Genomic DNA, 19,462 nt, shown 5'->3' on the forward strand with positions numbered 1-19,462 from the left:
TGTATCATCTTGTCAGTGTATCGGCGTCCAGTTTTGTGCCACGTCATCTGTTTTGCGGATTCCTCGCTCATGAAAAGCCGTTGGATCCTCGGTATGAAAGGAAGGTACCTCAGGATCTTTGCGCCGACTTTTGTTTGCGTCTTCCAACCATCACCAGATTCTAACTCAATGTACCTAGATGCCTTACACTTCGGACAGTACTTATCGTCAGCATGTTCTCCCCTGAATAAGATGCATCCGTTCGGACAAGCATGTATCTGCTCGTACGACATCTTGAGTGCACAAAGGATTTTATTTGACTCATATGTGTTCTTTGGCAGAACGTGATCATCCGGAAGTAGGGTGCCAACTACTGTCAACAGTTGATCGAAGGATTCTCTACTCCAGCTAAACTGGGACTTCACAGCCATTAGACGTGCAATGGCATCCAGTTTAGAAACATTGGTGCGCCCGTGAAGGGGTTGTTGTGCCGCATCCAACATGGCGTAAAACGCCTTTGCAGTTTGCTCTGGCTCCTGCTCTGCACTTCCTTCATCGAAAGCCATGTCATGGTCATTTAACATTTCTGCCACCCCGGCTTCAGAATCAAACTCCTCGATCCGTTGTCTCACGACCTCTTCTCTCGCACGATGGCGTTCACCATGCATGGTCCACCGGGTATAGTTCTCTACAAATCCATTGTTGACAAGATCTTTACTCATCTCCTCATATGTTTTCATTGCCTTGTTCTTACACTTCCTACAGGGACACCAGGCATGTCGCCGTCCGTTTGCAAATGCCTTCGTCATGAAATCATTGGCCTTCTCAATCCATTCATTTGTGTATTGACCCCTCTTCTGATAGCCCGTGTACATCCACTGACGGTCATCCATCCTAACATATAGACGATATTGCAGTTTAGAGCAATAGAGTAGTAGTGCGAGAGAAAAACCATATGAGATGATAAAGAGACATTCATGTTCTTGGTCGACACTTGGAAATACAAGCGTCACGGTATCTGTCTGGATCTAAGAAGCATAGTGTAATTGCACACATAATCTTATATTTTTTGCCTCCTCTCACCTTCAATCAGCTAGGCCAACTAATTATTCCCAGCTCCTTTTTAGGTGCCACCGTCTCTAAAGACTATTCTGTGTACTTGACTGTATCTATTTTTTCTCTTTGGTTCTTTCCTCATGTGTTATTCTTGGTTGTTGTCTGGCACATGCTTTTATTTGTTGCTTTCTTTGTGAGGTAAGAATCTGAAAGGCTTAATAGTGGCTTCTTCTGCTTGTTTCAACTGATCAAAGAGAAGTATTTTTTTGTGCAAATTGTGTGCCACTGGTGGGTAGGTTAAGCAGCATATATATTCGTGCAAATCTTATATTATAATATCATCATACTACACATGCATATATAGTTCAGGCATTGCATTCATCATATACATTCCTTACAGATAAGAGTCTCCTTTTTATTTGTTTTATTTTCTCTTTGCACATAAGGTCCATTTATCTATTGGTCCCCTTTATTACTCTTTTGGATATTCATTGTGCTGTCAATCAGGCATGCATGTTCATATATGTAAAAAACAAAGGATATTAATTAAGCTCCTATAGATATGTAGACAAGGTATGTGCTATGTGCATTACACTTAATTAGGAGTATTAATTAGATAACTAATATGGCTGTCCAATTCGAACACCTAAATCAGTACTAATAACACTAAAATATGGTACTCGATTGAATCTATAGCTAGCTAAACCACCTTGCAATTAGCCAGCCAATTCTATGGGCCCACAAGTTTATAGCTAGCTGTACTAATAATTTGCTAGCTAGATATATAGCCATCTTCCATTTATTAACATAAATAAATATACATAACACTATATGTTGCCCACTATAATAATGGTGGCAGGTCAATATTGTGTACCAATTCCTTAATTTGGAGGCTTCTATACCAATGCGACAAAATATATACTCATTTCATCTAGTCTGCGCTCTGTCAGCTTATTCGTGTATGCACAAGCTAATTATTATGTTTTTATCTGTTGCACTGCATAGTGGGCTAGTATTCAAATCCAACAGAATATCTAACTATGAGAGCATTTTAGCATGCTGTGAACGAATTATATGAAGTTTCCATTATGCATGCCAAATTAAAGTTTAATCAGCAGTTCACATAAGCATATTGTATTTTCTTCCCCTTATTATTAGTGAAATAATTACATTGCAGTTAAGCAAGAACAAAATATGCACTGAGTGAAATACATATACGCCGGGTAGACATCACACATGGTTAAGTGACAATGCAACATTCAACTTAATTTGGAGTGAACTTGATGGAAACAAGTGTGTAACTGAATGTATGAACACGTGTGTAAGAATGACAACATTCAAGCCAACCCTGCGATATTGCAATATAAATTATGAAACAAGTGAATCTAAGACGACTTAACATTTTTAACTTTATTTCACAATAAAGTTGTAAGCTAACATACAAAAGGGCATACAATGCGTTTTAAGAATTATTCCTCTTATTAAGGAAAAGCTTGAGATTCCTTCCTTGGTGCTCAACTAACTACTCAATGTAGCTTACTCATTTTCCCTAAATGGTGATCTGGTTACACTTTCCTAGAAAAGAAATAGGGTCCTTGATTTATCAAGGACTCATCCATTTACTTTGTTTTACTAGTAGAAGCAATGATCTAATCAAGCACTACACTGGTATATGTATTATGCTAAAGCATGCAGGATGCATATACATCACCATGAGGAAATGCATAAATGACAAATGACACAGTAACATGTGTGCTCTGTTCTCCACTTCGTAAGCTCTGTTCTCACTAGCTCATAGATTCCTCTCATACACCAACACTGCGATTCCCTGTATGCCTGACAGCTGAGTTAACCTATACTAGTACTCCTTTCCATTCATACACTCTGTCACAGTTCTGTGATCAATAATCAGAAATCGGCAGGGAGCTGCTGCCATCAAAACTTCAGATCGACCAGGCTAAGGCAAGATTGAAGTTTCCAAGGACCCATACATGACACTACGAATATAGATTAGCACTGGCATCAAAAGTTCTCATCTGGTTGGAATTGTGTGCCTCTTTTTTCTTGAACTAACACTGGATTAAATACATTCAAACAAGTCCATGTCGGATTAATTTAGTCTGCATATATACAGTTCGTCTACCACAATCATGTCTTTTCTGTGACGGAAAAAAACGAAAATGATAAGGTCTAGAATCCTATGGCTGTGAGCATCAGAATAAGTCATGCATATCGTTTTTTTGCAATCTGAGAAGATAGATTAGCAACAAACCTCGGCAATGGATGAGGTTGCAGCCCTTCCTTTCCCGGTGGCGGCGGCTGTGGGGGACCGCCCGGTGGCGGCGGTGGTGGAGGGGAGGAGGCGGCCGCGGCGGTGGAGCTTCTTGTTGTGGGAGAGGAGGGAGTCGTTGTCGGCCTTGACGGCGTCGAGCTGGAGCTTCAGCGCGTCGTCTTTCACCGCGCGCGCCGGTTCTACGACGGCGTGGAGGGGAGGAGGCGGCCGCGGCGGTGGGGAGGCGCCGGCGACGGCGGGGAGGCGCCGGCGTCGGCGTGGAGCGCGCGGGCGCAAGTGCGGGGGACGGCGGGGAGGCGCCGGCGCGGGGGACGGCGGCGGTGCGGCGGGGATGCGCGGGCGTGCGGTGTGGGTGTCGTCTGCACGATTTGAGGGAGAAACGACTAAGTGAATGCCTCTGTTTACCGAGTGCCTAAATATACGGCACTCGGTAAACTCAAGCACCGCAGCCCAATTACATGTGGGCCTGGTACATGTTTACCGAGTGCCCAGATCTACGGCACTCGGTAAACAGAAGCACCACAGCCCAATAACATGTGGGCCTGGTACATGTTTACCGAGTGCCTAGATCTACGGCACTCGGTAAAGAGACAGGTGGGCCGTGGCTAATCTTTACCGAGTGTTTGAGGTCACACTCGGTAAAATTCTCCATTATTTCATGCAAAAACAAAAATGAAAAAATGCCAATTTAATCCTAAAATTCACCAAACTTTCACATGAACTATTTCATGTCATCTATTTACTATCTAAAAAATTCCAAGTTCAAATCATAATGTTGAATTTCACTCTTAATAGAAATCCTACTCGTCATTGTCAATGTTTAGTGTCTCTTTGGGAGATGTACCGGTTCGGCAGCGACGAATGTAAAAATACTTCCGAAACGTTATGAAAATTTTTCTATAATATAGATGTATGCTTCAATGTTAATTCTTCCAATCTCGTGATTTATCGAGTTCGATTTTAATTATTACAATTAAATTTACACGATATGTATCTAATTATCATAAAGAATGAAAATTTTGTGAAATATAGTAAATAAATCGAAATAAACACCATATTTTGGAATGGAGTACTAAATATCATATGTGGATGAGGAAAAAGAATGAAGGGAACAAACAAGAAATTTGGTTGAATTTTACCGAGTGTTGCGCTAGTACACTCGGTAAAAGTAGTGTTTACCGAGTGTTGTGAACTTACACTCGGTAAAACTTTATTATTACCGAGTGCAAATACTTCTACACTCGGCAAACATGTCATGCCGTGACGCCGTTTGGCGCACGGTTGGTACACTAGGAGACGTGGCAGCTCAATACCGAGTGTCTCTTTTTACCGAGTGCGCCCCTTCGGTAAAATTGTAGTTCTACCGAGTGTTTGAGGTTACCGAGTGTTCGGACTCGGTAAAGAGGTCTACTACCGGGTGTTTATGTTTTCCGAGTGTTGGCACTCGGTAATAAATGTTTTCCGAGTGTCCCGACTTTTGACACTCGGTAATTGTCTGGGCACTCGGTAACTACACAGTCTCCGGTAGTGACAGCTCAAGGTCGTCGGACTGTTGGCAAGCGGACATCAGCCTCTGTGCTCCGCCGCTAACCTGCGCGTTGACGTCGCGGTGGTTGTTGACGTGTGCTCGCTCCTGCTGCCTCCGAGTCCTCATCGACAAACCAAGTGCCGGATCCACTCCTCCCTTCGCAGCATCCGATCGTACTTTGCCGGATCCGGCTGCTCCTTCGCCTCCGCCGGAGAGGGAGATCCCATCCTTGATGGCTGATGTGGGGCCGCCCATGATGTGGAGGACAGGAGGTGGAGGTGGAGGTGGAGGTGGACCCGAGCGGAGGGATTGCCGAGCGCCCACGCCCGCGTGGCCACGGCGGAGGAAGACGAAGAGGTGGATCACGTCGCTCGTTTCGCGAGGTGAGGGAAGCTGGGGACCACGCGAGGTGACGAAGAATGAATTTCCAATATATAAAAAGGGCTTGTTTAGATTGCAACTTTTTTCAACCTGATGAATAGTACCACTTTCGTCTTATTTAGTAAATATTGTCCAATCGTAGACCAATTAGGTTTAAAAGATTCATCTCGTGATTTTCAACTAAACTATGTAATTAGTTATTTTTTTATCTACATTTAATACTCTATACAAGCGGCTAAAAATTGATATGATGGAAAGAGAATGAAAAAACTTGGAACTTTGATAGGATCTAATCAAGGCCAAACTGTAGGAATGATACCACATGAATTGAAGTGTTGTACATCGTGAGACTCGCTCCACTAACTTCCATCATTATTATGCACTGAACATGAATAGAATCTTTTAGCTTCGTTTTAGTTCTAACATTTCTACCTTATTAGGCCATTTTTTTAAAAAAATGGAGGGAACAGTACACCAAACAAAGCTGAAGAATGTCAGCATGAATTTTAACAATGATTTTCGTCCCCCAATATACACCATAACCCGACATTCCTTACTAAATTCCTGCTTGCCAGCGCAACCAAGTCTCCTTGCACTCAAATTCCTGATAACTACTACGGAGTAATGTTTGTTTCGTGCCTTAATTATTCTCCGTGGTAACCTGGAATTTGTGTGCTCTTATCATCCGCTCACCCTCCATCATGGAGACAACAAGATCAGCAATAAGATAACTGAAACCCAAGACTGGATGTGCCTGAACTGGTTTACAGGGGAACGCTGTGCAGGATTAGCAGTGTAATTCTCAGAAAAAAGGTAGCTTAATTAAGTGAGGAACAGGTCCATCGCCTGAGGGGCAGCAAAGCACACCAGCTAGGGCTGGGCACTTTGGAGCCGAGAACTGTGAATCGAACCGAACCGAGCCAAACTATCGGTTTTTCGGTTCTTGGTTTGACGGATGCATGTTCTGATTGATTCAGTATTTAGGTTCCGGTGGCGGTTTTCAAACGATGAGAACGGAACACTCGAATATGGGAACTAGCCACTGGGGAACTATCATATATATTTATCTGTCCATCCACTATCTCTCTTCAATTTTATCTTACGTATAGATGGTGTACAATTTGGGCACTTTTGTTTTCTTTGTTGTTCCATTCCAACCAAATTTTTTTTTTGAAAGTTACTCTCCATTAATAAATTCCGCATCTAACTTAGTTGTCTTCACCCATTATGTGTGTAGGCTAGCTGGTTGATTGCCTCCTCCACTGCATCGTACCGCCACCACCGCTGCACGGAGAGAGTCAGCGACATGGATTTAACAACCATCCATGTGGCAGCATGTCTCACCATAGCTCTTTTGTTTCTGATCACCACTAAAATGATCATCCTACAAAGAAAAAATCTGAACAAAAAAGGGCCAGCACTTCCACCCGTTGTGAGTGTCGCTTCACTGATTGCTCTTCTACCTACACTCCTAACCAGGGGTCTCCCCACCGTGATCCATGGCCTACACGCAAAGCTGGGCACCGTGTTCACGATAAGCCTGTTTGGGGTGAAGAAGGTGACCTTTCTGGTTGGGCCAGAGGCCACAGCTCACTTCTTCCACGGCTCAGAGTCTGAGATCAGACAGTCGAATATCTACGAATTCAGTGTGCCCGTTGTTGGCCGAGGGGTTATGTATGATGTGGACTTGACTACGAGGAGCAGGCAGATCAGCTTCTGCACCGACGCGATAAAGTCGATGAACTTGAGAAGCCATGTTGATGCTGTGGTTCAAGAGGTGGAGGTATGTAATAAGCTATTCACACACACATATTCTCAATCAATTAATTTGATTTCTTGATGATGCATGTTCTCTGGATCGGATATCTTTTTCTTTATAATTATTAGTTAGTTCATGCTAACTATATATATAGCGTGTGTGTGCACATACCTGTTGTTTAGTACTTATTTCAGCTAACACAAAATGTGTAGGATTACTTTGCACAATGGGGGCAACATGGCGTTGTTGATCTAAAGCATGAGATTTGGCACTTGATCCTTGCCATCGCAAATCGGTGCTTGCTCGGAAAGCATATCCGAGACAACATGTTCGACCAAGTAGCCACACTCCTCAACGAACTCTTCGACAACACCTCCTCCATGATCAGCTTCTTTTTCCCATACCTCCCTATCCCGCAGCACCGCCGGCGTGACAAGGCACGCTCTAAACTTGGGGAGATTATCCACGAGGTGGTGAGAACACGCAGGAGCTCAGGCCTAGCCGAGAACGACGTGCTGCAGAGACTTGTAGACTCCAACTACATCAATGGTCGGCCCTTGACCGAGAGTGAGATCGCCGGGCTACTAGTCGGCATGGTGTTCGCAGGGCAGCACACCACCTCCAGCGCCGGCATCTGGACAGGAGCTTGCCTGCTCAGTGACGGTGGAAGAGACCACCTGGCGGCTGCTGTGGAAGAGCAGAGAGAGATCGTCGGTCGGCATGGGGAGCGCCTGGACTACGACATCTTGGAGGAGATGGTCACCTTGCATTGCTGCATCAAGGAGGCGCTGAGGCTGCACCCTCCAGCAATGATGTTGTTCCGTCACGCGAGCAAGGGCTTCAACGTGCGGTCAACAGAAGGCGACGTATATGGAATCCCTAAAGGACATACCTTGGTGACATGTATGGCAGTCAGCAACACCCTGCCATACATCTACAAGGATCCGCATGTGTATGATCCAAGTAGGTTTGGTCCGGAGAGAGAGGAGGACAAAGTTGGCGGCAGCAAGTTCTCCTACATGTCGTTCGGCACCGGTAGGCATGCTTGCCATGGGAAGGACTATGCTTACATGCAAATCAAGGCGATATGGAGCCATTTGCTGAGAAACTTTGACCTCGAATTGGTCTCCCCTTTTCCGGAGGAAGCATGGGAGAAGCTTGTTCCAGAGCCTAGAGGTAAAGTGATGGTTAGTTACAGGAGACGGGTGTGTTCTGCATGAAAGAAATTGCTAGGTTCTGTTCTTGCGTGTGGAGGACTACTGGGTGCAATAGGTACAACGGTGAAGGAGTGAAGGCATATGCCTCCATGGCTCCACCACACCATATTAATAAGAACCAATTCCAACATAAAAGTTCTACCAGTGGAGGTAAAGTGCGTTGTGTACGTGTGTGCTGTCTATTCATGTAATAGAAAAAATATTGATGTGCGTGAAGGAATATGTTAAATTTGTATTGTAAACAAAGAATAAAATAGATGTTTAATTTATATGTACATGTGACAGCAATATATATGTTCCACATTTCAAACCAATCACTCACACAAAGTGATAAGGATAAAAGTGCAAGGTAGCTTGATGTACAGATATTGCCATCGAGGTATGTATGTGTCTCGATAGTTGACATAGACACGTAACAAGGATAGTTGTCTTAATCTCGAGAGCACTTGACTAAGCTGCCTTGAGAGGAAGAAAATTCCCCCTTATATCTCTCTGCCTTTCCGCCCTTATCTCTGCGCCCGTGGGATCCGCTCGCCGCCATGCCTCCATCGATCCACCCCATGCATGTAAGTTGTCCCTCTATTCCCAATTCCCTAGCCGACTCCTTGTTAGCTCAATCGGACTCCAAGGAAAATTGGCAGAGATTTGTTGTTTTTATGTAATTCTGTGTGCTCTGGCAACAGACCTAACAAGGAATTCCACTATTTATTACACGCAACGCTTCTTGCTCGCCTCCTCCATGAATTAAATAGAAAACAAAGACCAAATAATAGTTTGCTATTTCTCAGCTTCTACAAAATCCAGCATAAGTATGGTATTAAGACCAAACAATTGGCTAAATATATGTCTAGCTGCTTCTTTCATTACATCTCAATCGGGATGGTTGTTATTTCGGTATATATATCTGTTGGTTCGTTCATGCTGCTGTTCAATTCAACTAGTACGTTAGAGTTATACATACTATTATCTGAGTTTGTCATGATTTATGTTCTGAAATTAATCATGAAATTACGTACTTTCTCAACAGCTACTCCCCATGGGTGCAGTCGCTGCTGCACGTCAGCATCCTTCCCGCCCTCGCCTGTCACCATCTACTACTACCTGGCTATGCTGCCTCGTCTTGAGGGTGATGTCATGCACGGTGGCCATCGCACGTGGTGTGCTGTTCATGCATGGTGCGGCCGTGTCCGTACGTGGGCTGCCCCTGGCTGCTTCAACAATGGCTACCTCGACTCGTCCGCGGCTGCTTCAACAATCGCTTGAGGGAACACGCTCGTCATTTGTTCCACGGTCACGACCACCACTTTCGTTCTGAACCGTCTGCACTGCCACGTCTTAGACCACATCCACGCTAAGAAGGCAGCAACGCTCCTTGTCTTGGTCTGTTGCTCCACCCCTTCGGAAGAAGCACCCACACCTAAATCAGGACACTGGCTCCCATGACCATATCGTGAAGGCATGGAAGCTTTTTGACGACGTCTGTGCTGACTCCTTAGTGGCGCAAGACGAGCCCATCAACACCAAGGTGGTGAACGTGGTGGATGGGTGCCTCTTCACAAGCTCCGCCGATGGCACTGTCAAGATGTACCGGTGCGTGGGCCCTTGGAGCTCGGTCGTGACATGAGCCAGTGACGTCGTCACTTGCCTGAGATCCCCGCTGCTGGCCCACCCTTCTCATAGCCCGCAACCATTGCTCACCTGAGCTGGTTGCAGCTGCAGCTACGACTCATGTGGGCTCATTGAGGTCACAGCTAGGGAGGGATCGAGCACCGTCACCATAGTCGTCAGAGAGGAAGAACGGTATCCGTGGGTCGAGTCAGGTAGATGTGTGAACAGAGGAGAGAGAATTCAAATGATTAGGATGAGGACATGGGATTTTATACGGAAGATTGACTACTATTTACTAGAAGTTTTTACGCTTGGCACTACTGGAGGCCGCGGCTTTGCCGAGTGTTTTTATACTAACACTCGGCAAAAGAGCCATTTGCACTCGGCAAAGTCCGCTCGGCAAAATTTTCCTCGGCAAAGGGTCTTTGCCGAGTGCTTTTTATCCGAGCACTCGGCAAAATAAAAAAAAAATTTGCCGAGTGCTTGGGGCGACACTCGGCAAAATATTTTCGGCCGTTGCGGCGCCGGCCGTTAACGGTTATTTTGCCGAGTGCCCGACCCAGCACTCGGCAAAAAAATTTTATTTTTTTTTAAAATTACTTTGCCGGGTGCCCTAGCCCAGGCACTCGGCAAAGTTTTTTTATTTTTTTTAAAAAAGTACTTTGCCGAGTGCCCCTGCCCAGGCACTCGGCAAAGTTTTTTTATTTTTTTAAATTACTTTGCCGAGTGCCCCCTGCCCAGGCACTCGGCAAAGGTTTTTTATTTTTTTTTAAATAATTTCTTTGCCGAGTGCCCCTGTTTAGGCACTCGGCAAAGAATTTCTGATTTTTTTTTAAAAAAAATACTTTGCCGAGTGCCCCGGCAAGGCACTCGGCAAAGAAATTTTATGTTTTTTTTAAAAAAATATTTGTCGAGTGCCTTGCCCATGGCACTCGGCAAAGACCCCGAGAATTACAAAAAAAAAATTTACATTCCATTGTAACAGACAATATATATATATATATATATATATATATATATATATATATATATATATATATATATATATCACCAACATGCATTATATATCACAAGCACACGCATATTTAATAAATCCATCAAAAATCCATCACAAATGCACCAAAGTTCAACATCACAAGTTTATTATTACAAGTTCAGCATCCCTACTGCGGCGACGGAGACTACAGGTGTGGCCCCCGGACTGCGGTGAAGGACCGAACTGCGGCAAAAGGTTGACGCGATCAGCCGCCGGTGTCACGGTAGCGGGATTGTTTGAACCCGCCGATGGAGGCTGCACAAAAGAGAAGGGATTACATGTGTTAGACTCAAAATTGAAAATTTCGGCAGCACCTCCCCTGCACGGGGAGGTTTCCAACCTGCAAGAAACAACGGCACGAAGGCCAACAATCACAACGGCACAAAGGCCGACAATCACAACGGCACGAAGGCCAAAAATCACAACGGCACAAAGGCCGACAATCCCAACGGCACGAACGCATTAAACTTTCATACTCACATGAGTGAAGTATCGCACAACGTCGCCAGGTTGTCCTTAGACTTGTCAGTGTCTATGAGCGTTGCCCAAAGTGCCTCGGCGATATTCTTTTCAGTGTGCATGACATCAATGTTATGGGGCAGTAGGAGGTCATCGAAATAGGGGAGCCTCGTCAAGCCGGACTTATGAGTCCACATATGTTGCTCACCATATCCCACGAAACCACCATCTTCGTTGGGCACGAGAGTATCTATCTGAGCACGAACCTCCGCCCCAGTCCTCAAGCGCGGTCTAGGGTCCGTCACTTTGACACCTTTCGTAAAGCTCTTGACGTCTTCTCTGAATGGATGGTTAAGAGGGAGGAATTGACGATGTTTGTCGAACGACGAATACTTGCCACCCTTCTTCAACCATATGAACCTCACAGCTTCCTTGCAAATTGGGCATGGGAACTTCCCCTGAACACACCAGGCGCACATTAACCCATACGCCAGGAAGTCGTGCAGGGAGTAGTGGTACCAGACGTGCATTTTGAAGCTAGTCTTCGTAGCTCAATCGTATGTCCACACCCCTTTGACCCAAGCATCGATCAACTCATCTATCACAGGCTCCATGAAGACACCCATATTACTCCCCGGGTGTCCAGGGATTATCAACGACAGGAACACGGTATGCCGTTGAAAGGAGACGCCGGGGGGGGGGGGAATTCAGGGGGATGATGAACATGGGCCAACATGTGTATGGTGTAGCCATCATGCCATATGGATTGAACCCATCTGTTGCCAGCGCGACACGTACATTACGAGCCTTCTCTGCTTTGAGAGGATGCCGCGAATTGAAGTACTTCCATGCATCAGCATCGGATGGATGTACCATCTTCTCAGGATTGTACCGTGTGCCATTTTTGTGCCATGTCATCTGTTTCGCGGATTCCTTGGTCATGAATAGCCGTTGGAGCCTCGGCAGGAACGGAAGGTGTTGTAGGACTCTCATAGGGATCTTAAGCTGCCTCTTCTAGCCATCGCCTGAGTCTACCTCCACGTACCTGGAGGATTTACACTTCAGGCAGTACTTTGCATCCGCGTGTTCTTTCCTAAATAGGACGCACCCCTTCGGACACACATGTATCTTGTCATACGGCATCTTAAGTGCAAGAAGGAGCTTCTCTGACTCGTACAAGTTCTTCGGCATAATGTGTGTCTTCGGTAGCATATCGCTCCACACGGCCACCATCTAGTCGAAGCCTTCTCGACTTAGGTTTAACTCGGCCTTCAACCCCATTACGCGACCAATGGCATCCAGCTGAGAAACATTAGTATGATCGTGAAGGGGTCTCTGTGCCGAGTCCAACATCAGGTAGAAGGCATCTGCGGCAGCCTCCATCTCCTCCTTGTCACATCCTTCAGCGAACTGAGCTTGGTGCGTGTCATCCAACATGTCTGCTACCCCAGCATCATCATCAAAAGCCTCGAGCCATGGTCTCACCACCTCCTCCCTGATACGATCGGCTTCACCATGGTGGATCCACCGGTGGTAGCCTAGAGTAAATCCAAACTTCACAATATGTTTACCCATGGTTAACCTATCTTTCCTTCTTCTGTTGTCACAACCATTGCACAGACAAACCACTAGAGAATGGCCTCCAGCACTCTCACCAAATGCATGCTGTAAGAATTCTTCGACCTTGACTATAAACAGCAAGTCGTAATCGTGCTCGTCTCTCCAAAGCGTGTACATCCACTCACGGTCCTCCATCCTTTAACAGACGTATCAGCACATATGAGTCACCATCAATTGCATCTACACGGTGTCCCTACTCTCTAATAGGTGAGGATAGGGTCCTAATCCCACCCGCGGATCCGTAGATGAGGTTAGTTTCCATGCTCTGCTCCTATCTGAGACGAAATTTCGGTAGTACCTCCCCGCTGTTCTCTCGATACACGTCCTGCAAGGGAGAGTGTGTATCCAGAGAACAACAGGGGGCTGATGCCGAAACACCGTCTCAGACTGGAGCGGACCATGGAAACTAACCCATCTACGTATCCACAGGCTGTCTAAAAAACGTGGACAATCCGAAACACAAACGCTCGTAGATATGCAAAGACATGCATAACTCCGACCGTATCTCTTTCGGATGGGAGACGCCTAACTGGGATCAGCGACCTAAGACCATGATACAAATAGAGGGGTTATACCTAGGGTGCCGGTGAGGTCAGGCTAGCGGGGCTGTGGCGAGTCGGTACAGTGGCGCCGCGACGCGGTGCAGGCAGACCCGCAACGCTGATGAAGACAATCGGGGTCACCGAGGTCCCTCCGTCGGGGCCTCCTCCTGCATAAAAAGGCAATACATTAGTGACAATTGAAAATTTTGGTAGAACCTCCCCTGCACAGGGAGGTTTCAAAAACCTGCAAAAAAGATCGGCACGATGGCCAACATCCACAAACAACGACTCGATGGCCAAAAACCACATACAACAACTATTACTACTAACAAGGGCTCGATGGCCGACATCCATTGCACGATTTGAATAGAAAGGGAAGGGCGAACCTAGTGTGCTCGTCGACGGTGGGCGGATTCGGGAGCGGGGCGCCGAGGGCACGGCACCGCCGCTAACGAGGCGTGGACAGCGGCCGGGGCTCCTCCTCCCTTCTTCCTCCTCCCTTCTCCTCTCCGCCTCCCTTCTCCTTCTTCCTCCTCTCTTCTCCTCTCCTCCCTCCTGTCTACCTTCTTCCTTCTTCCTCCTCCCTTCTCCCTTCTTCCTCCTCTTCTCCCCTTCCCTTCTCTCCCTCCTCCCCTGCTCCTCCAACCTCCCCTGCTCCTACGGGCGGCGCGGCCAGGGAAGGGACGCCCGGGACACGGACGCCACTACCGGAAATGGCCGGCCGGCACCAGCCAGCCACCTCTGGGCGGCCGAGGCGAGGGGGGCCGGGCCGCAGGGAGCTGCCGGGGCGGGGCGCGGCCAGTGGCTGGGGGCGGGGCGCAGCCAGCGATGGGGGTGGGCGTAGCGGGCGCGGCCGACAATGGGCGCGGGCGCGGGGAGCTGCCGGGGCGGGGCGTGGTCGGCGGATGGGGGTAGGGCGCGGCCGGCGACGGGGGTGGGTGCGGCCGGTGCGGCCGGCGACTGGCGCGGGCGAGGCCGGCGGAGGGCGCGGGCGAGGGCATGTGGAGATGTCTGGGTTTTTGGCATCCGACGTCACAACTTGCTCGAAACCTTCTCAATTTTTTACCACAGCCTCCACATGCGATAACACGACGCCTCGACAAGTTTCGTGATTTTCGGACTTCGTTTGTATTTTATATAATTTAAAATCACATTTCCAGCAAGTACCTCGACATGTTACGTCAACGAGATGCTCGAGATTTCATGTGAGTTCCTGGATACGGCCTAAACATACCCTAAATATCATGAGTATCAATTTTTGGATGACCAAAGTCCATTATTCCATGTACCTGCAGTTCAAATTTGAAATATCCAAAAAATTCGACGAAATGAAATAAACTAATAAAATATATCAAAAAAAGTCAAAATTACCCCAAATTTTAAAATAGAGTTTGAAATACTGTCACAAGGCCCCAGAAAAAAATTTGGGCCCAAAATAATAATAAAATTTTATTTTGCCGAGTGCCATGCGGGGCACTCGGCAAAGTGGGCTTTGCCGAGTGCCGGCCCAGGAGGCACTCGGCAAAACATGTTTAAAAAAAATTACCGAGTGCTTGGGGCTGGCACTCGGCAAAATAAGTTTTTAAAAATAAAAAAAATTGCCGAGTGTCTGGGGCTGGCACTCGGCAAAATAAGTTTTTAAAAAATAAATTGCCGAGTGCCAACCGTTAGGCACTCGGCAAAATGTGACAGCAGGTGGCCGCCGTCACGGGCCGGCCACCTTTTGCCGAGTGGGATCTTTGTCGAGTGCCGCGGCACTCGGCAAAGCCTAGTTTTGCCGAGAGCCGGGCTTTACCGAGTGCCTGGCACTCGGCAAATCCACCTTTGCCGAGTGCTTTATTTTGCCGAGTGCGGCACTCGGCAAAATATTGCTTTGCCGAGTGCCCCGATAAAAAGCACTCGGCAAAGTCTTAGGCACTCGGCAAAGTCCAGTTTTCCAGTAGTGTGGGGCACAATGTTTCTATGCACACATGTGGTCCTATCTCGAATCCATGGGCACCTAATCACACATTCGGACGGTGAGGGGGTCTGACCAATTTTAGATTGGACTAGGACACATGTCATGATCTTGGTGTGGGCCTCCAATAGTTATTGAAAGCCCAAGGCTCTAAATAGTGTGTGTGTGTGCACGCGCATGCGCCTGTGTATTCAACTGATGCTTTTTATTATGTTTCATCTCACATAATGTGTTCTGTATTTCTGTCTCTGTCAAAGGGGCTACAAAGAACTCAGTTTCCATGTAGGTTACTTGAGGTGTATCATATCAATAATCCTTGACTGAACAAGGAGATGGAACTATCCTCTGGCCGGTTCACCAAATAAACCTTCGTACAAACTAGTGACGAAAGATTTCAATTTTATTTGTCCCTCGATCTTACCATTTTAATGGTCAAACTAAATTTTTTGTTTCTTTGTTTTTTTATTTGCCATCAATTGAAAGTATTTAGTATTTTTGTCCCCAAAAGAAGATCCGTCACGTTAGCATGCACATAGTATTCATCATTTCCTCCTCTCGAAGCAGCTTACTCAAGTGCTCTCCAGATTGACAACTGTTCTTGTTATGTGTCGGACAAGACACATACATACCTCAACGACAATATTTGAAGATCAAGCTACCTTGATATATACCTGTCACTTTTATCCTTGTCACTTTGTGCTACTGATTTGCTGTCACACATAAATTAAACATCTATTTTGTTCTCTCTTTAAGATACAATATGTATTCAACATATTTCTTCATGCACACCTATATTTTAACTATTACATCAATAGACATCATACACATACACACACCACACTTTACATCCACTGCTACAAGAACACAATCTAACAAATTCTCTCAAGAAGAACACAATCTAGCAATTTCTCTCAAGAACACACCTGTCTCTTGTAACTAACCATTACTTTACCTCTAGGCCCTGAAAACAACTTTTCCCATTCTTCCTCTGGAAAAGAGGAGACCAATTCGAGGTCAAAGTTCCTCAGCAAATGGCTCCATATCACCTTCATTTGCATGTAAGCATAGTGTTCTCCAGGGCAAACATGCCTACCGCCCGGCGCCAAATGGTGTGTAGGAGAACTTGCCGCCAACTTTGTCCTCCTCTCTCTCTGGACCAAATCTACTTGGATCATATACATGAGGGTCCTTGAAGATGTATGGCAGACTGTTGCCCACCGTTTGTGCATGTCACCAAGGCATGTCCCTTGGGGATTCCATATATGTTTCCTTCTCTTGACCGCACGCTGAAGCCCTTGCTCACGTGACGCATCAGCATTTCTTATGAAGGGTGCAGCCTCAACGCCTCCTTGATGCAGCAATGCAATGTGACCATCTCCTGCAAGATGCAGTAGTCCAGGCGTTCCCCATGCCGTCCGATAATCTCCTTCTGCTCTTCCATGGCGGCTGCCATGTGGTTTCTTCCACCATCGCTGAGCATGCAAGCTCCTGTCCAGATGCTGTTGCTAGAGCTCGTGTGTTGCCCGGCGACCACCAAGGCGACGAGTATCCCGGCGATCTCACTCTCAGTCAATGGCCGGCCATTGCTAGTGTTGGATTCTATGAGTCTCTGTAGCACGTCGTTCTCAGATAGGCCTGAACTCCTGCGTGACCTCACCACCTCGTGGATAATATCCCCTAGCTTAGCGCGAGATTTGTCGCGTCGGTCATGCGGCGGGATAGGGAGATGTGGGAAGAAGAAACTGATCAAGTAGAAGCTGTTGTCAAAGAGCTCATTGAAGAGTGGAGCTACTTGGTCGAACATGTTGTCTCGGATATGCTTTCCAAGCAAGCACCGACTTGTGATGAGCAGGATCAAGTGCGCGATTTCATGCTTTAGATCAACAACACGCCATGTTGCCCCCATTGTGCAAAGTAATCCTACAAATTTTGTGTATTAATTTCAAAGGTGGTCCGTGATCCAATCCAGAGAACATCATCAAGAAACCAAATTAACTGCGTATATATATGTGTGTGAATAACTTATTACCTCCACCTCTTGAGCCATAGCATCAACGAGGCTTCTCAAGTTCATCGGCTTTATCGCGTCGATGCAGAAACTGATCTGCCTGCTCCTGGTAGTCAAGTCCACATCATAAATAACCCCTTGGCCGAAAACGGGCACTGTGATTTTGTACATATTCGACTGACTAATCTCTGACTCTGAGCCTTGGAAGAAATGAGGTATCGCCTCTGGCCCAACCAGGAAGGTCACCTTCTTCACCCCAAAGATGCTTATCGTGAACACGGTACCCAGCTTTGTGTGCAGACCATGGATCACAGCACGGAGACCCCTGGATAGGAGTGTAGGTAGACAAGCAATCAGTGAAACCCCACTCACCATAGGTGGAAGTGCTGGTCCTTTTTTGTTCAGATTTCTTCTTCCTAGCGGGATGGTCATTTTAGTGCTGAGAAACAAAATTGCTATGACGAGACATGCTCCTACATGGATCATTGTTAGATCCATGTCATCGTCAATGGCTCACTTTGTGCAGTAGGATGTGGTGGAGGAGCCAATCAAGCAGCCTATACACATAGTAGTGTAATGGATGAAGATAAGTTAGAGGTGGAATATATTGATGGACCATAACTTTACTACAAAAAATATTCGGTTGGAAAACAAAGAAAATAAAAGTGCCCACAAAGTAGATCATGTATATGTAACATAAATTTAAAGAGGCAGGATTAGCGGATGAACGGGTAAAATCTTCATTATGTGTCACTAGTAGTTCTCAGATTCAAATTATTCATATCAAATAAAGCATAAAGGATGGTAGTAAATTAGGATGCGGCAACATATATAAGTGTACACTTAGGTTCTTGATTCTAGCCGTGTAATTGCACACACCAATTAGCTTGCTCTAGTTTGCTCTGCAGGAGCCATAGTGGTTGTAGCACCCAGTTTTAAGAACAAAACCAGATACACACTATATGTGAGCCCAGAAAATCAAATCTCACATATAGCTACAAATAAGGATAATATTAATAGACAATACTTAAATACATAGCGTATTAGTATAAAGAATATAACCTCAGAGTATAGACAGCGGAAAGACAACTCCAATCTTCAGGCGAAGACTCCAAATCCACATGAACAACTGACTGGTTGACCACAAGCCTAATTTCTCTAAACTCTAGCAATCTGGTACCCACCTGGGATTTTTATCCAAATAATTAAAAAATTAAGCAAGCGTAAGTACATGTCGTATTCACCAAATATAACATGGGGTTCATGAGGCTCAAAAGGCTGACACTGGTTTAACTGCGATTAGCTTTTAATTGTCACAATTTTAGCAAAGGAGTAGCAACAAGTTTATCACAAGCCCATATAAACACATGATCAGGTAAACATGAATAATGAATAGCAAAAACGATAATCATTAGTGAGTATCTTTATCATTAGTATCATCAGTGGTCATCATCTATTCCGTAAGGGTTCCAAGGCCGCTCGTGACCGTGAGCACGGCTGATATACCAGTTTTACACTCTGCAGATGTTGTACACTTTCACTATGAGTCGTGATTTATCCTTTCGCCCGAGGTAGCTAATCTCTTGACCCACTTCTAAGAAAAGTCGGCAGGGTTCACTATGAAGCCTTTCAAATGTTCGTCTAACAAGTTAGGGCCATTAGATTCACTCGGCAAACAGATGTAGAGCGCCCCTTCCCGATGGCATAATGACGCGCAACCTATACACAAGGGGACAAAGACCGCACTATACCCGATTCGTCAAGTCATTCTTACGCCAATAAAGGTAACCACTAACAAGCTAGAAAAAGAAACAAAAAATTGAAAAAAAAGAAAAGAAAACATACAATAAAAAATGAAAATAGAAAAAGGAAACAAAAAATAATAAATGACCAAAAAAAGAAAAACAAAGAAAGGAAAGGAAAAAAGAAATAGAATAAAAGAAAAGAAAAAGAAAAAAAATAAAATATGAAAAGAAAGAAAAATAAAAAATAAATAGTAGACAGGAATAAAAAAGAAAA

The 19,462-nt window shown here is 45.7% G+C and overlaps 1 protein-coding gene and 1 pseudogene across 1 annotated transcript; one reads left to right on the plus strand and one right to left on the minus strand.

Annotated features, from left to right (window-relative positions):
• Positions 1 to 6,543: 6,543 nt before the first annotated feature.
• LOC136535066 (obtusifoliol 14-alpha demethylase-like) lies at positions 6,544 to 8,216 on the plus strand. Its single transcript, XM_066527401.1, has 2 exons — positions 6,544 to 7,020; positions 7,209 to 8,216. The coding sequence occupies exons 1-2, from the start codon at positions 6,544 to 6,546 to the stop codon at positions 8,214 to 8,216; spliced, it is 1,485 nt and encodes a 494-aa protein (XP_066383498.1).
• An 8,130-nt stretch (positions 8,217 to 16,346) lies between these two features.
• Positions 16,347 to 17,941, minus strand: LOC136535069 (obtusifoliol 14-alpha demethylase-like; annotated as a pseudogene).
• Between the last annotated feature and the right edge of the window lie 1,521 nt (positions 17,942 to 19,462).

The sequence above is a fragment of the Miscanthus floridulus genome, unplaced genomic scaffold (assembly GCF_019320115.1).
Source record: "Miscanthus floridulus cultivar M001 unplaced genomic scaffold, ASM1932011v1 os_2496_1_2, whole genome shotgun sequence".
Classification (NCBI taxonomy): Eukaryota; Viridiplantae; Streptophyta; class Magnoliopsida; order Poales; family Poaceae; genus Miscanthus; species Miscanthus floridulus.